This window comes from Copadichromis virginalis, linkage group LG10, assembly GCF_057382275.1.
Source record: "Copadichromis virginalis isolate Kocher_CV1m ecotype Utaka linkage group LG10, C_Virginalis_male_GT1.1, whole genome shotgun sequence".
Classification (NCBI taxonomy): domain Eukaryota; kingdom Metazoa; phylum Chordata; class Actinopteri; order Cichliformes; family Cichlidae; genus Copadichromis; species Copadichromis virginalis.
The window spans coordinates 9962440-9980544 of record NC_140627.1 but is presented as its reverse complement, the minus strand read 5'-3'; the positions used below and the strand labels follow the sequence as shown (position 1 = coordinate 9980544).

General features: G+C 39.5%; 1 protein-coding gene across 3 annotated transcripts in view; it reads right to left on the bottom strand.

The window, feature by feature from the left end:
* Window positions 1–8631: 8631 nt before the first annotated feature.
* LOC146699836 (unconventional myosin-XVIIIa-like) overlaps window positions 8632–18105 on the bottom strand; it is a 53826-nt gene continuing 44352 nt past the window's right edge. For 2 of the 3 annotated variants that reach the window (XM_085469744.1, XM_085469745.1), the window contains 3 exons: window positions 14495–14617; window positions 12498–13887; window positions 10499–10562 (listed from right to left, as the gene is read on the bottom strand). In XM_085469744.1, coding sequence (XP_085325870.1) covers window positions 12510–13887; window positions 14495–14617 — 1501 coding nt within the window. In that variant the 3' untranslated portion in view covers window positions 10499–10562; window positions 12498–12509. Of the gene's footprint in view, window positions 10563–12497; window positions 13888–14494; window positions 14618–18105 lie in introns of all 3 variants that reach the window. The other variant, XM_085469746.1, reaches the window with a different exon arrangement.

Sequence of the window (18105 nt, the reverse complement as noted above, 5' to 3'; positions counted from 1 at the left end):
ATTCGCTTTCCGCTTATCCTTTTCAGGGTCGCGGGGGGGCACTGGAGCCTATCCCAGCTGTCATGGGGCGAGAGGCGGGGTACACCCTCGCACATTCACACCTAGTGGCAATTTGGATTATCCAATTAGCCTATCCCCACAAGCTGCATGTCTTTGGACGGTGGGAGGAAGCCGAAGTACCCGGAGAGAACCCACGCAAACATGGGGAGAACATGCAAACTCCACACAGAAAGAACCCGGCCTGATGGTGGAATTGAACTCAGGACCTTCTTGCTGTGCGGCAACAGTTCACCTTGCCACCGTGCTGCCCTTTAAACAGCGATCTAAAATATCAAAATATAAATAAACAGGCAACTGAATAATAGAACATCCATCATGCACATGACCATATGAACAATAAATAGAGATGTAAAGCCATGCCATAATAAGGACCTTTAGTTATTTCTTTAAAAACCCTCAATTGTTACTGCTCTATTCCAGTGTATCTATCTTTACGTATTTGTAGGTGACTATAATTACACTGGAATTTCAATAAAATTTCATGTAATTACTGAGGAGATACACCTTTATCTATTACCGTACTAATAATGCTGGACACTTAGTAATCACCACAAACAACTGAAAAAATGTATATAGAGAGAGAATAAACTCCAGCTCTGCCAAGTGAGTATGCCGCATTGTGAAGAGGGCTGGAAGAAACCTAAGAGCATCTGATTTCTGTCCTGAAGACAATAAGGTACATCGCTCATCGTCTGCCATGTAGCCCCATGGATCATATTTACACCCAGGCCGCAGACTGGGACTCCAGGGATGAGCTAGGATACACAGGAAGCAGAGGTCACTTGACCAAATTCAACCCATGGAGGCCTGTGGGGAAGAAAATAACAGCTATACATCACACAGGAGGCCATCCATCACCCGAACTGTTCGATGCGAAGCGGCCACTTTGAGATTTGCTTCAGCCATCTGCCCTTAAGGGAAGAGATGGTGACAGAGGACTCTAAATATACACTATATGAGTCTCACAGACTAGACACAGGATGGAGGGTAAATCAGGAGGTAAAATATTATCACAAATATTTCATTTAGATTATTTGTATTCAATTATTACATTCTATGTAACAGCAGAGGAGCTTGATATTAAAATAGAATGCAAACTGCATAAACCTGGTGATATTGGTGTGTCTTATATAATACGTTTACACACAAGGGGTGGTATATATTTTCTCTCTATCAGATGCAAACATATTGGTATTGCAGTTGTGAGAAAAGGAGGGAAAACCTAGCTGAATAGTGAATAGCATCCCTAGCAATGATCCATTGGCACAGTGTGCAGACTGAGCCCAGCATTGCAAATTGTCTTTTTATGGTGCAATCAGGAGGAATCTGGCAGTGGTAACAGAAGTGCAGCCTGGTTCTGCAGGAACTGGAGTATTTCTGGATGAATGGAAATGTGTTCAAGAGTAAAAGCAGATTCTGATACAGCATTACATTGAAATCCTGGTTTTCCTACACCAAGACTGAAGGTGTTCAAGGTTTTGGGTTTTGTTTTTCTTTGAAGAAATTACATTAATATGTTGTGAAGTAATTTTTAGTTATTTAACAAGTACAAAGGCCAACAAGCTGTGAACAAAAACAGAGATGTAAACAGAGTGTAAACACAACACAACCCTGTAAAAAGTTCAAGGAAAGACAAAATCTTTTCCTAAGCTGCAGTCCATATTAAACACAGTGTAGCAGAGAACACTAAATGTAAGTATTTGTTCCCAATGCTATGCAGTGGAAAGATTTCAAAATGCATTGTGAAAAGAAACTGCCTTATAGTTAAAAAAAATAACCCATTCATTGAAAAAGAAAATCGAAATAACCTTTGCACCACATATGATGCCAAAGCTTCCTTCTGCACTCACCACCCACTTTATTAAGAACACATGTTCACCTTGGTCTAACTCTTTCAGAGGTTGCTCATCTACTGGGATTTTCCTGCACAAACTTTTCTAGGGTATGCAGAGAATTTTCAGAAAAAGATAAAACAACATGAAAACATGGATCCAACCTGCCTTATATCAATGGTTCTGGCTGCTGATGGTGTTGTAATGATGGCAGGATATTTTCTTGGCAAACTCTGGGTCCCTTCATACCAGCTGAGCATTGTTTAAATACTGCAGCCTTCCCGAGTATTGTTGGTGGCCATTTGCATCCCTTTATGACCACAGTGTGCTCATCTTGTGATGTCTGCTTCTAACAGGATAACAAACCATGTCACAAAGCTCAGATCATCTTGAACTCAGATGGCCTCCACAGTCACCAGATCTCAATCCAATAGAGCACTTTTGGGATGTGGTGGAATAGGAGATTCACATCATGGATATTCAGCAGCCAAATCTGCAGCAACTGTGCGATGCTATCATGTGCTATCAGTGCGGAGCAAAAATTTCTGAGCAATGTTTCGAGCGCCTCGTTGAATCTATGCCATGAAAAATTAAGGCAGTTCTGAAAAAAGCAGAAGGTCCAGGCTGGTGTCAGTAAAGTGTAAAATAGTCTGTGAGTGCACAATAGACTGCGAGAATAAACGTAGGATTTAGTTAGTCAAAGGATCTTGCAAAGAAAGTCCTTCAAATGATGCAACATTGAGTGCTGGATTAAAATACTTCATAAATGTATCATTATACAACAGTTAATGTATTTTGGTCTTTTATTGCACACAGTCATTTAAAAAAATAGTTACATATATTGTGTTTAGAAATGACTGAATCCCAGGGCTGCTGTTTTTGAGTATGCACATGCACAGCATAGGGCGACAATCATGTGATTTTGCTGTGTTTATAGCATGCCATGCTGAATGCTATACCACCTGGTTCTGTCTGTCTGGGAAATATGCTGTCCTTTCACCTTCACCAGAAACTGCCTGAACCTTATTACATCTGAACTTCAAAGAAACCCATAAGCTATATTTTTCAACCCGTGTGTAATTTGGTATTTTGCTGAAAAATGCTACAAGCAATTTCCTTTTAGTTCTAGTTATAGAAACAGCTACAAGCACTGCCTCACAACCAATGCAATCTAAACCACACACACACACACATTACCTGCCTAAGACTCAAAAGGAGGTGTGCAACGATTTACTGATTTATATTCACATTGTTGCTGAGAGCTTGCATCTCATTGAAATGTATTGTTTAGCCAGAACAACGGCACAGGAGCTCTGAATCACGTTCGTAGATTTCCCCTGGCAGGAAGAAGTGAAATAAATGAAGGTGTCCTTGTACTGTACATACGGGGTCTGTTTCAGGTGGACAGCTGGTGTAGATTAATTTGTGCTACTGGAATGGGACGGATCCATACTGTACAGTATAGCTTGAGCAGTGGCTTGCAGAAAAAGAGAGAGAGCGAGAGAGGTACTTCACTTTGCACGCCCCTGTATGAGCACTGCAGAGGATGAAGGTGAGGAAATATACATAAACGGATCCACCTGAAGTTCCAGTGATGAAGTCCATTTGTACGTTTGCAAAGGTCTCAGGAAGAAAATAGACCTTCCACACTGATATAACTTTTCTTAACTGCCTCACCTCCTGTGCTGATACTGAATAATTCAGTGACTATTAGTCTACCATTTGTCTGGACATTAAGTCTCCTAGCAACATTGCTGACTTTGTCATTACTTAGCTACTGCACAGAGACACAAGGACAATATTCTCACACAACCATACTGTGCCTAAGCTAAAAAATGTAGCTTAGGCACAGTATGGTTCCCTTTCACCACTGCGTCTCTAAGGTTTTATGAGTGCTAAATGTAATAGGTAGATATTCTGAGAATATCTTTGAGTTTAGTTATGTCAGTGCCATGTTTTCATTACATCATTAAATTATTTATTTGAACTTGTGAACAGCTAACAGCCAATCATGAAATATTCAAGTGTCCTTTTGTATTTTATTTAATCTTTATCTCACCCAAAGGTAGTGCTCTGTGATGACCTTGTACTAAAAGTAATATAATTAAACACCAAAAGCTGCATTAGAGTTTAGAGAAAAAACACCATCAACTGGGGAGGGGCGTAATAGCAGTCTATGCGGGGCCATAACATGATTCACTAATGACTCTGACCATCCAGTGTGATCACATTTCAGCACGGGCATGCTTGCCCACACTTTGAGGCCCAGAGATTGTAAATGTCAGTGGCTTGTCACTCAGACTTAGTCCCACACGGACAGTGAGATGGAGCCTGCTAAAAGGGAAGGCCAAATGACAGGACAGACATTAGTATCCTGCCCGACTCATTCAATGTCTGCCTGTCAATCTCAGGATATGTTCCAGGCACCACTTTGCCACTTTATGCATTTTCCAATTTCTATTCAGAACCTTATCTCCATTAAATACCTCACCAGCGGATGTTGATTGGTTCTCATCTTTGAATAACAGTTTAAGATCTCCCAATCAGCTGTGGCCACAAATTGCCTACCCCAGTTTCTCCAGGGTTATAATGAAATGGAAAATAAAATCACGTCTTCAGATTCAGGGATTGGGTTTGAGTGAAAGTGTCCTCCTTTCAATTACTGCAGAAATGAAAAGCCAAAGCTCTGAAAAATATCAGTGCAAACATCAGACATCCTGAGAGTTAAAAAAGAAAATTACATTTTAAAACATTTGACAAGTAATTGCAAATGTGAAACACGAGTCATGGAAAGCAAAGTGTGCAAATAGTTAATTTTAGTTTATTAGCGCCTTTATTTAATGACTGTTAGTCTTGTTTACCTAATGGAAAATGTCATTTAACTCTGTTTTTCAGAGCATATAAGTTCCTTGTGAGAAACATTTAGCCCACTTATAGCTGATTGTGACTGTAGCATTTACTGTACAGTTCACGATGGGTTAAGATGTATCCACCACCTGGCAACAGCGATATACATATGTGCTGTGACAACCAACTAGATCTTGTATACACTCCAGCAAAGATGTGCACATTTTCTCTGCTCATGCCAAGCCTCAATGACACAGTACCAGTCCAAAGCCAAATGGCCACTAGGCTTTTGTATTAGTTTAAATAAATCTCACTTCGAAGAGGAATATGTTCCTCTGGATATGATGCAGTGTACTCTCCTGGGGTTTGGATAAAGTGACTCCAAACACACCAGTGACTTCCATCTGCTCACTGAGTTATGCTTATAAAGTCTGTAATTAGATGCATAGTTAATTCCTGCTATCTATCAGTTTATAGCTGCAGTGCTCGTGAGTTTGGTGGTAAAGACCACCAAGCTGTCAAGTGCTGGCACCAAGTAGAGAACATTTTATCTCTCAGTGCAATGACTCACGCAAAGACATAGCTGAAGAATATATTTACGTGTCTGGTAAAGTCAACACAATGTATTTTCACATTTCCTTTGTAGTTAAAAAACCCAGCACTCCAAAAGATAAAATAGTTTTACATTTTTCATGGAGGAAAAGAAAAAAAATATTCTTGCAGTGCAGGAGATTTCAAAGACAGTGTTTAGAGAAATTTAGTGATGGTCAATTGAGGCGTATTCAGGATGGGGACGAGCTTCTGTGCAATGTGTTGACCATGAAGGGAAAGCGTAGCAGCAGCTCTCAGGAAACAACATGCCACACCTCCCGACGGGTGGAAGTGGGATCTAAAATGTAGGGATTATTAGAAACAGGCCCCTGTTCACAAATGCAGAGATGGGGAAATTGGAATTTAGCATTGTGGTTTCACACCTCCCTCCCATTAACACTGACAGCCTGTAGGTACACCAATGGCAGCAGTGAACGCCCCTTCCAGAGAGTTCAAGGGCTACTTAGTAATCTATCACTGCATTTATCAGTGTAAGAAAGCAGCACAGCTACACCAGCAGCCTCCTACGCAAATCTCTGTCACCATCCTCGCCCATGTCAACCCTCCCATCTGTTTGGCCACAATTAATATGGTTGATCAAGTTGCTTTTTCACAATAGAAATGAGCAAATGAGGAAAGAGATTCAGGACATTTAAATTACTGCTGTGCGCATGTCGTCGTTGCACAAAACCAAACACATGATTTTAAAATAAAATAAAAAAAGGTTTATAAGATTATATTCAAATGCTCGCTCCACTCAGGATATGATGAAATAAAAAGCTTAGTTTTAGAGGTCAGACTGTGGATGACCTCTAAAACACCCAGGAAGCATTAAGATTAAAGCAGGAGTCATATAATGTGTTTGGCCTGTCAATCTCTATGACCTATGAAATAGAGATTCGGATTAGAGGGGGAGTGTATTTGATTAAGTTTTTATATGTTTTGATTTTATCAACTTTCACTGAATTCTATTATTGTTGGGTCTTACTATATAAGGCACCTTGAGGCGACTGTGGCTGTGATTTGGTGCCTTATGATTGAAACAGATTTTCATTAAATGAATAGTTCACAGTAGGTGTTGCGTATACAAATCATTTTAGAAAGACATGCAAAATAAAATGCGCAAACCACAGTCAGATAAGAAATAAGAGACGACCATGTGGGTATTTGTTCATCTAACACTTGGATTTAAGGACAACCCTGGATCTGTCTCTGAGGCTTGCAGAACTAAAAAAATATAATTGCAGCAGAAGGTGAAAGGAAACAAAGGAAATCCCATCACTGTGAAGAACCGAGAGCACAAAGCGTTGGTGAAGCAGCACACTCTGCTAACATTTTTACCACAGAGAAATGCTGTGGAGAGAGAGAAAATGACCATTTGCATTTTCAAATCCCTTAAATGTAGTGGACTGCTGTAGACTACATCCTAAGACTTCATTTCCCTCTCACCCAGACACACACATACACATACATCAGTGGCAGGGGTAGCAACTCTCCTTTGGCAGAGACACTAAGCACTGAACAGTTCTGAGCACAGTGGGAGGCTTTGGCCACCTGCATAGTGTGGAGTGGAGATAGAGAGGGAGAAATCCGACATTGAAATTGGTGGTAGACGCTGCGACATTTTTTTTAACACTCCAAGGATTCCCACAATTTGTTTGGGGGGTTTAAACCGTGCTTAGGTATTAGAGGGGCATGAAACAAAATAAATCACAGATTCCCCATTGCCTTTTTTTTTTTTTTTTTTTGGTAAGTCCCACACAGGAAGAAAAAATCCTTTAATGGTCCCCCAGGCCCACAGAAGACCTATGCAAAATGTAAACAATGTTTGCACCTACCTTTGAGCCTTGAGGCCCCACTACTGCGCCGTGTTCATTAGAGTGGAAATGATATGTGCAAACAAAGAGAGGCGCCCAAGCAGCACACTCTGCTGCTTCTTTTCATCTTAGAATTGCAAATGAATGCAGCCTCCTCACCTGGTCCCTGCAGGCAATGTCCCAGTGCCTCCAATCAGTGCTTTATTGACAGCAGGCATACAGCAGGAAACTGGAAGCACTAATAGTTGAGGATGATGCCTGATAAATATGTTCTCCCGTCTAACTGCACCCCCACATATCTTACAGCCTGGCAGGATGGCCTCCAACCAAGGTCAAAATGTGAAGACGCTCTGAGAACACAGCTGCTTATGCCGATGCTGGCACACAGTGTTATTTAAGAGTCGGTTGTGACCGTGTCTGGCTGCTCTCCATGAGCTTTGTCATTTTGAAAAGGTGCATCTTTGTCCATGCTGGCACATAATCTTGCTGGGGAAGGCAAGAAGGTACCGTGAATATTTTTGAGAGAAATTCATCCAAGGCGATGCTTAAAGGTTACTAGAAAACACAAATATTCAGATGTTCTACTTAATAAGCTAAATGAAAAGCCTGGCATGCTATATAATTGTATGGGGCACTGTTGTCCATGGAGGTGCAGCTTTAGACTTCCAGCGCAGCAAATGTCTGTGGTCTAACCGCTCTGTTTAAATAACAGGGAGGGTGGCACCGTAAACACAGACTTGCTTGGCTTTGTTGAGCTAATGACTTCCTGCTCCAGTGGCTTGTGAAACAGTGTTAGAGCCAAAATAAGTAAAATCGGGAGCAGAATTTAATCTGTCACTCAATGGAAAGCCTTTAAGCAGAAACATGCAGCCATCCGGAGGGTGCACGCAAGTGAAGTGAAATTACAGCAAAAGCTCCCTGGCACAGAGTGATGCAGCAGAACAGGTTGTGTATAGGAGCGAGGATTACAGATTGGTTGGATAAATAGGGGGATTCTTTAAAGCAAAAACACACTGTGTGTGAATGTCAACCAAGGTGGTAATCTAAAACCCATCAATCCCTTTGAATCTAGGTAAGCTTTGCCTATGTAGAATAAAGATTGATGTGGAAGGAAGACTATGCTTGCACTCAGGTTTTTGATCTTCCTGAATTTGCCCAAGGCTTGGTTTTGAACTGTGTAGATGTGCAGCAGTCAAATTAAGTGTGAGCAACATTCAGTCTGCCTCCCCATCTACTCGGAATTAATCATTTCTATGAATTGCTTGTTTCCTCTGTGCTCTCCTGGGAAAACTGGATGGGTATGATGAGACACTTCCATGCAGCAGATGAGCTAAAATTAATCAGACATCAGATTTTTTTTTTCTTAAACTAAACCTGTCCTCCTTGCTTTGTAACCATTTCTCAAACTGTTTTCTGATAGTGGTGAATTTCAAACTAATGTGAATCCAAATTATACCTCTATGCAATTACAGTGAGCCAACACAGATTTTTGTAAACAGCAGAATTTATTTGCCAAAAAAAAAAAATCCCTCTGAGATCACGCATATAACATGTGGCAATCTGTTCAATAATGAAAATAGACAAGCCTTTTAAAAAGATACGATGAAGTGCAAAGTTTTGAAGTATTATCTGGTAAAGTCAGTTACTCCAACTTGGTTTTTTTCTTCTTCTTCTTCATTTAACAAGTCTATTCTGAAAAACTGACATCAAAGTTTCCTGTGTTCCACATTAATATTCATGTCTGAAGCATAGAAAAGAAAACTGAGAAAATAATATGCTAATAGTAAGACAGACACTTCAAGCTTTTCTTCGCATGAGCAGAAAGCCCATACATTAAAATCCATTACATCACACTAAGGATATCATTATCAAGGTTAAATAAAGAAGTATTCAGTTATTTTCATATGTGCCTGAAAAGAAAAAAATGCCAATAAGAAATCAATTCATACCTCTGTGCATCTGAAATTACATACAAGTATTACATTTTATGAGCAGAGTGGTTTTAATTAAAGGTATTTTGGCAGTACTTTGAATGAAAAAAGCCCAACACAAGGAAGAATCTTTCAAATCCTGCTGCTGATATTTTAACATATGGCTCTAATGATCCTTTAAATTACATTCAAAATGACAGCTTTGAGAAAGAGCCTCAATATAAAAGAAAGGAATATGATTTTAAGGGCTGCTTTTACATTCCCAACCCAAACTTTTCTCATATGCAAACATTAACTATTTATAAGAATATAATCCATGTCATATTTGGCACCCTGAAATAGCAAAAAGGTATGGAATTATTTGCTTAAGCCAATTTGCCCAAAATGCTCTAAAGATCATCTTCATCGTACACTTTTAAAGTAGTAAAATCAGCAACGGAGAGATAAGAACAGACTTCATTTTATTATATATCCAAAAACTGGAATAATCTCCTGTGGGATATTATTTAAAGAAGCTATATTAGCAACAAAAAAATGCATTCCCTTTGAACTTCAAGTAGCACAAAAATACAGCAAACTTCATCTCCATAAAATACTTGTAGCTTTATTCAATTTTATCTAAGTTGCATCTAAAGCATTTGATTCAACATAGTATATATCCATTTAAACTATCAATGCACATTGAAATCTTAACTTAACTCCATTTCTCAGAATTTCCAACATAGGTCATCTTTAAAACCCTAACAGCTTGGTTTTAGTTTTGTCTGTTTTTTTTTTCCTGTCAGCAATAATTAGCTAACCTCACATTCTTAAAATTATGAATATCTCAAGTTGCAACAAGAGCCATATGTAAACGGGCAGTGAGATAATTAATTAAAAAGAGGTTAATTCCTCCCACTGCAGTAGTCTACATTAATGGAAAAGATAAGAATAATCTTAATAGTTGGTCAGACCTTCTTGAAGAAGTCCAAAACCAAAGCAGGCTTATCTAAATCCTCTTGGCAGAGCTATCTGTAAAGTCAGAAAAGTGCAGAGGGGTGCTTAAATATGCCTGAAAAGCAGCTCTTATAAATAAAGCAGCAGCACAAAGGTTCTTCTGATAGTCCTTCATTTTAATATTCTTTCAAATAATACTTAAAAGAAGCATAATTTAAGCAAAATAATTTTATGATGTTATTAGGTGTGCCACAATGAGGATAATGAAATGCCCAAGCTAACCTACTCAACAAAAAGCATTCTTTGTGTGCCTCATTTCTGTTCTTGTTGGCTGGGAAAGAGTAATAAAGTTAGCAGAAAAGAACTGTGTCCCTGTTGTGCGATTGGTGTCACTGAAAAACCAAGGTTGACAGGCTGTGGATTATGACGAGCTCTCTGCCAGCGAGCCCTCGCAGTTGATCTGCCTCGGCGCCTGCCCCCCATCTCTGTCCACCTCATCCTCTTCATCTGATCTGGGCAGACTCGCATCTCTCCGGTGTACAGGAGGGCTGTAGGGGTCAATACACATACAGACACATTAGAACACGATTTCTTTTATAGCCCCATAAAAAAAAGCAAACGCAAAAAAAGAAAAGAAAAAAAAACAGCTTTTAAGATACAAAACTCTTGGCTGACTCTTTCCAGTCAATAAACTCTTAAATGAGCAAGACATGCATGCACTATGTTAGCATGGTTTCCCTCTTTTTGCGTCACAGAGATTCTAGCTCTGTGGACACCAATAAAAAAAACTTTATGAATCATTAAAAGAAATTTCTTATTGAGCTAAATGCTTAAAAATTACATGCAGAAGTATTGTAATGGCACCATGTTCAAATATTAGTAAATATGTGCTGTTAGTAGGTTAAATGTAGAAGAGATTAAATCAGAACCAACACAGCATTCAGTGAGCTTGTGCCTTGCTTCTGCCTCTACTCATTAAAAAGGTTATTTACCTGGAGCCATTCTTAGAATCCATTGTCATGACAACTCATTACATCAGAATCACTCATTGCACTAGTTTGATAGCAGCTTAGCTTACTGCAGAGATTCCAGTATATGAATACTTCCATTAAGATACAATTTAATGAGAACAAGGAAAAACCACTGAAACAGGCTCTTTAACACTAAAATAGTATCTTTCTGATTAAACACACATGAGTGTCCTTGAGTATTAGACATCTGCTTGAAGTACACTGCACTGCATGTTCAACATACAAAATGCTGCATTTCATCCATGAACTGTGTCAGTACATAAGCCAAGGACACTAACATTTAAAAAATACTTTTTAAAAATTTGATAAAAGGGGTGCTTGCAAATTAACATATTTATAATTTGATTACCTTCTAGCTATATCCATGAAAACTAATATATAACCAGATTGCTTTAAGCCACCTGTGTAACTAGCTTCCAGAGCAGCAAGATGTATCAAAACAAGCAATACAAATTAAAATCAAAATGTCCTAATAATTACTTTCAAGTAGGTTTACTTTAATGAAGTGTGAAATGAATATTTGACCATTTTGCAACAGCAAGAGCAACAGCACACAGAGAGCTGTGTTTTAAGGCTAAATTGTTAACACATACAGAAAACTGGCCTTTATTAGTTCGCTGGCATAGGTATGACAAGAACAAGAGATGCTATCAGGAACTCAAAATAGATAGCTTTTGAGGCAGAGCTAATTTTAGAATATATTACACATGTTTACATCAAATAATATCAACAGTCACGTCACACCTGAACTCTTCACAGTTAACATGCAAAAAGAAAAATAGGTGTAATTACATTTTTTCCCCGTTATTGCCAGCATCTGTTTATCAGTTTGTGCTAGAGGAACAGTCACAGGCAGACACTCTTCTCTTAATACTATGCGTGCAAAACACCATCTCAAACACCATTAGGAAAAACACTCAGATTTGCAGAGATGCTTTTTTTTTTTAAATAAAAAACACACAGGAATGTAACACTGCTTTATATCACTACTATTTCAGGACAAATATTTCAGTGTGCTGCCTGTGATGCCTTGGAGCGGGACAAATAAAAGCTAAAAATAATCTGATGAATTGCAGTGATGGATTACTTTAAACCTAAATATAAACTGTTGTTTCTAATGGAATTTAAAACTAAAACTCAAGGAGTTTGTGTAATGCAAACCAGAGGCATCACTACAGTGTATGGAAAAATGTGAAGCTTAAATTAAGACAAATGTCAGTACAAGCAAAGGAAAAACGGTGGTAGGCATCAATAGGCCTGTGTCATGTTTGTCAAGAACACTGGTAGTAGTACAAATCAGCATTTGTTCTTCACACGGACCATTTAGTCAAAATGATGAATAAAAACCAAACTAAAAACAAAGAAACTGTCACACATAGCAAACGTTAGTATTTTAAGTCAGACGACCAAACTTTATGGCAGGCTCGGGGTTATCACCACACCAAGTATCACCTTCGTTCAGTATCAGTCACTGTCATGCCTGTACAGGTACTTCATCACCAAGCTGTCCATTTTCTTCTGCTTCTTCTTTGTTTCCTTCTTACTAGATTTTCCATGACCTGGAAGTTCCTTCTCGTCGTCATCAGATTCTTGTTTAGGGCACTTTTTAATACTACTGGAGCTGCGGTAGGAGATGGCTGAGTTGGAGGACGAAGACTCTGAAGAGGAAGAAGAGTCTTCTGATTCGCTTTTTTTCTTAGAGCTCTTCTTGGATTTCTTCTTGCCCTTTTTCAACTTTGAGCTCTTTCTGCTGTGATGGTCATCTGACGATGAGGAGCTCTCAGATGATGAAACTTTACCTTTTTTATCTAGACAACTACGAGAGCTGCTGGTGCTTGTTGGCCTGTTACTGTGCTCCAGAGTAGAGCCTAATGAAGAACGAAGCGGGTTAGAAGTGCTGCAGCCCAGCCCTTCACTTTCAACCTTCTTCCTACTGTCCTCACTCACTTGTTTCATCTTTTCATCCTTGTCCTCATCACTAGACTCATCAAGTTTGCTGCGTTTGAACTTAATAGGTTTGAAGCTCAGCACCTCATTAATTGCAGCCTCTAGGTCAGGGTCCAAGTAGTTTCGATGGGTGACTAATTTAATGTCTGACGTGTCAAGCGGATTGTTGTCTGATGAGCGTGTTTGAGCTGATGTAGAAAGGCTGCGACTGCGTGAGCGGGGACTGTAAGGCGAGGCTCCCCCTCTGCTAAAAGCAACACTCTGGCCGTCATCATCGTCATCTACGTGTAGGCCAAACTCACTCAGGCCACAGCTGCGGGCAACGGACAAGCGAGAGCTGTTGCGTCTCTCATCTTTCCAAGATGTGCTGCGATGGAGCGATCGAGGGCTGGATCGGCTCACACTGCTGATAGTTGACTTATTGTCATCATCCATGTCCATCATTGCTCTCCGGGTGGACATCCTGCTGGGACCCACAGAGGATACCATGGACTCTTTATCAAACTCAGGGCTGCTGCGTGAAGTCCAGCGGGACTCCAAACCCTTCCTGGCTCTGCTGGTGGCTTCAGAATAGGCTAAAGAGATGACAGAACCTTTGTCTTCTAAGTCTTCCTGTGACCGACTCTTCTTCCAATCTTCCTGAAGGTCTCCAGACTTTGATTTAGATTTTCGAATGGAGGCATGGTCTAGTGTGTCAGGCTGTTCTTTGAGAGTGTTGAACAGGGAGCTGTCATCGCCTGTACCTCCTATGGAGTCCTTCAGATTGGAGCGTTTCCGGTAGCTCAGAGAGCTCAGGACAGACACCGATCTGCTCGGCTCTACCTCTTTCCCATCTTTGTCATTAATCTTCTCCTTACCTTCTTTCATCTCTTTGGCATCTGCATTTGCTGAATATCTAAAGAGTCGCATAAGAAAAATGACAACCAGGAGAACACAAGAAGAAAAATACTGCGTATTTAAAGCCGGAACTCTCAATTTTAATTTCGTGAAATATTCACAGCTGATGTATGACAACTATGACAGCTTATATGTGGTAACTGAAAGGTTACATTTTCATACTTTGACACACTGATGTCAATTTGTTATAGAATAAATCTGTCATTTTCATTTTGTCCTTGAAACCATTCAAGAGTCAGGGAACACATTCAGTACCTCTGGCTATTGCTGTTATGCACAGTGTACACTGTAGAAAGTGAGGCAATCAACCAGTGAGAAGATCTATCTAACTGTGGTAGAGGCGTCATTTTGCAGGCGTGCCAACTGGCCACAGGCCACTTCAATAAATTTGACAGCAGCCGCTTCCCCATCCTGCCTCCTGTCATTAGACAGATTACCGGGAGAGAGAGATGACACCTAATCACATGAAATACTCATCCTTCTGTTGCAAACTGCCCCAGGTAATCGTGAGCCTTTTTAAGGCTGGCGATGTGGGTAGTTTCATCACTGTTATAATGGGGAATTATACGGTCATCTGACAAAAAGCATGGAAAGCTTTCACTAACCTGGTGCTCTTCAGACTTCCCTCTTGTGACATGGTCTTGGAGGAGCCTTTGTTCTTGGAGAGCCAAGACTTGACTCCGTCCACACGGTCCTCCACTTCTGAATCTGTGTCCATCTCCTCTCCACTGTGAAGAAACCAAATCAGCTAGAGTTGATATAGAGCATCCAGGGCTTTCCAACAGCAAAAATACTCATCTTAAAATTTTTCTTCTTTAAGTAGAACAATCTTCCACACAAAGAAGAAATGTAGGGATGTGTTCTTTTGATCGTCACTTGGCTGTTTAATGTTAAATTCCAGAAATACATCAAGTATTTTATATAGTGTCAGATTACATAAATTACACAGCCAAGAAAAAAAAAGGTGTTTGATTTCACATATTAAAAACTTTCTGTTAGCAGGTTACAGTTATTTCTCTCTCATATAAAAATAGGGGTTAGTATGACGCCATGCAACAGTTTGGTGTCCGTACAAGAGACAAATGTGCTGCAAATGCATTAGTGAAAAGGCGGTATGCAGATGAAGCTCCTGGAAGTATAATTAACTTGTTTGGCTGGTTCCAAGCTGCTAGCATCTGTGTGACTTGTCACCTGTCGTCCCTGGTGATTGTTATTGGAGTGGAGCCTTGAGACAGCCCCATGGCCCTATGCTTGACATGGCAATCAATAAACAGAGACCTACAGATCTGGATGAAAGAGCTAAGCAGATCCCAGTTGATTTTTTTTTCTTTTTTTGGTGAATATTCTGTGTTATGCATCCCATTGTCCTAGGAGGTTAAAGTGACACAAGGAGGTGAGCAAAGTGGCATAACCTCTAAGTCAATACTGACACTGGGGTCAAATTACATTAAGTGAAAAATCCTCTTCTCTTTTTTTCCCTTCCCTCCCTTCAGTGCGAGATATACTGCCTTCTTAGGCTGCATGATGTGTGAAAATAAATTTTCACATTTCACACTTTTGAAATTGCAAAGACACACATATGCTATGAAGGCATAAAGTATGTTTGACTTGTGTTTCTGAGCAGAGCAGAAAATTACATTCTTAAGAGACACTTCTTACGTTCAAGACAACATCCTCTATATTAAATACACAAATTAAGGTTCATTATAGAGAGATCCAATTTGCAGTTCCTCTTTATCTTTTTTCGTCTTACATAGCGCCTTACCTAAGATACCGTTGCAACAATCACGTTTCATCCATCTAAAATAATTGCTTCACATATCACAATTGTAGATATATAGTTCATCTTGTGTCTATATCAAGCTGAGCACCATTAAAAATAAACAGCAATGTAGGTAACAGATCTGTCTCTGTGGACTAGCTTTTCTTTCTGAGCACTGGAAAATGTGGCAAACTGCTTATAAGGTGCAAACACAGTATTCCAAGAGGTGTGAGATGACAGCTAAACAGCTCCAGCCTCCATAATAGCTCTAGATACCATATGTGCATTTACATAGGTCTCCCACTGAAGAGAGTAGTGTCTCCTTTGTCACCAATCTCTGCGTCACACATTCATTTTTTCTCCTCTCAGAACAAATTGTGTTCTTTCTTCCATTCTTTGTGGTGGTCTGCGTGAAAGCAGGGCATCGTCAGGGAGTGAGCGCAGAGCGCCAGGAGCATTAGGTTCTTTAAGTGCTATTCAGGCTTTCTAAGAGCATTTATATCTTAACTCAGGGGCCAATTTTCAGGTAATGATGATCCCAGCGAGATTAAGTGGTCTGGTTATAATTTTACTACACAAACCCTGCCCATTGCAGAGTCTGAGTAGTGCCTTCTGAGGCAAAAGGTGAAAATTGTGAGTCCAAGTCAAGCTATAATAAGCCAGCCCTTCATTTCACACTCCCTCTACTCTCTTTCGCATAGTAAATACAACTGATAAAAGCCCACCAGAAAAAAAAAAGAAGAGAGAGATAATAGCTTCGTTAATACCGGCGTGTTGATTACACATGTTACCCATTTGTCATCTCCCTGATGCTGTGACTTTTTAACATGATATATTACACACCAAAATACTGAAACCAGCCCACAGCAAAATTATCTCCATCTCCTACCCTCAGTCTAACACACAGGCGTGCAAAATAAAAGGTGGCTTGCAATTGAGTGCTGTGCAAATGGTGTCACAAACGATTTGTCCTTGGCCTCACACTAGCTAACCAGTCCTGAGGCCCACAGATACAAACAAGCCCCAAGACTTCAGACGTGAACATTAATCGCTTCTGACAATTGGTCTACACTGGTTGTAAATCTTTGTCGCAAATACTTACAGTCAGCATCAAATCATGTATGGTTTGGTGCTATCGTGTAAGTGCTAAATAACAGAAACATTAAACCATACATTTATGGTCTTTATTGTACAAGAGCTAATTACGTCAAACCGTGGACACATTGCACTCTGATGTAATTAACTTGAACTTCAAGGATAATTATCACCTGGTGACAAAAAAGGTAATTTTTCTTGCCTTGCAAAGTATTGTGCTGCAATCAGAAATGTAAATGACACTACAATCACATTAATCCAAGAATTGCAACCTCTGCTTTGAAATATTAAGTACAAAATATTCAATAGTAATGTAATTCATCTGGAAAATCCACTTCATAATTAGGAGAAAATCACCACCTCCATTACTGTTCATCCATGCTGTTAATGCAATGATGTCGAAGGAGGGAAAATGTAATTAAGTAAACATGGCAAATCGTTGCTCTTTGCCTCGAGTTGCACAAAAAGAAAGGCAAAGCACGGATACACATGGACTGTTTGATGAAAAATTGAAAGACAAAGTGATTAATAAAGGCACAATAGCATATTCCTTAGAAAAAGCAATCAAAGGTTAATGTAGAAAGCTATGGATATTTGCCATAAACAGAAGATTATGCTGGCATTGACAGTTAATTATTCAGCATGCCAAAATCCTTTTACTACATTGAAAATGAAAGAAAAGAGGGTTGAGTAAAAATAAATAACCACATTTAACACGAGAGACAAGATGAACTTTTATATTTTCAGTTAAATGTTTCACAGTACTGTAAAATAAGATTGGATTAGTAGAATGTTTGAATACAAGGAAATCAAAAGCTCAGCTTTGAGTCAAAACATTCAAGTAGTGGACTGTGTTGTTCACACCACTTGCTGTATATGCAGACAGGACATACACTCACAAGCAGTACTCACACAATCATGCTTAAGGTTTTCCAGAGCACATGTAAATTACTCCCATAAGATTAAACACTGAAAATATCTTCACCAAACTGTCACAGAAAAAAAGCAGATGAATGAAGATACATTCAGGCAACCACAGAATTGTAATTGTTTCATATTACTACACATATCTCCTATAGAGCTGCCTGATTATGCATGATCAATATCATTGCTACAGCAACACCATGTATCTACCTTCCCCAGTGCATGCAACAACAAACCCAGACATGTCTGAGAGCAAAAGCCGCATGAGAGCATCCTATGCCGATTTAGTACCTAAAATGGAGCTACTTCAACGACCTCTAACAAAGCATGGTGCTTTGCAAAATATGCATCTTCCAGCTAAAAGTGGAAACAACAAACTTGTTACATCATTTAAGACAAAAATGATGTATGTGACCCAACAACTGATTTAACCGA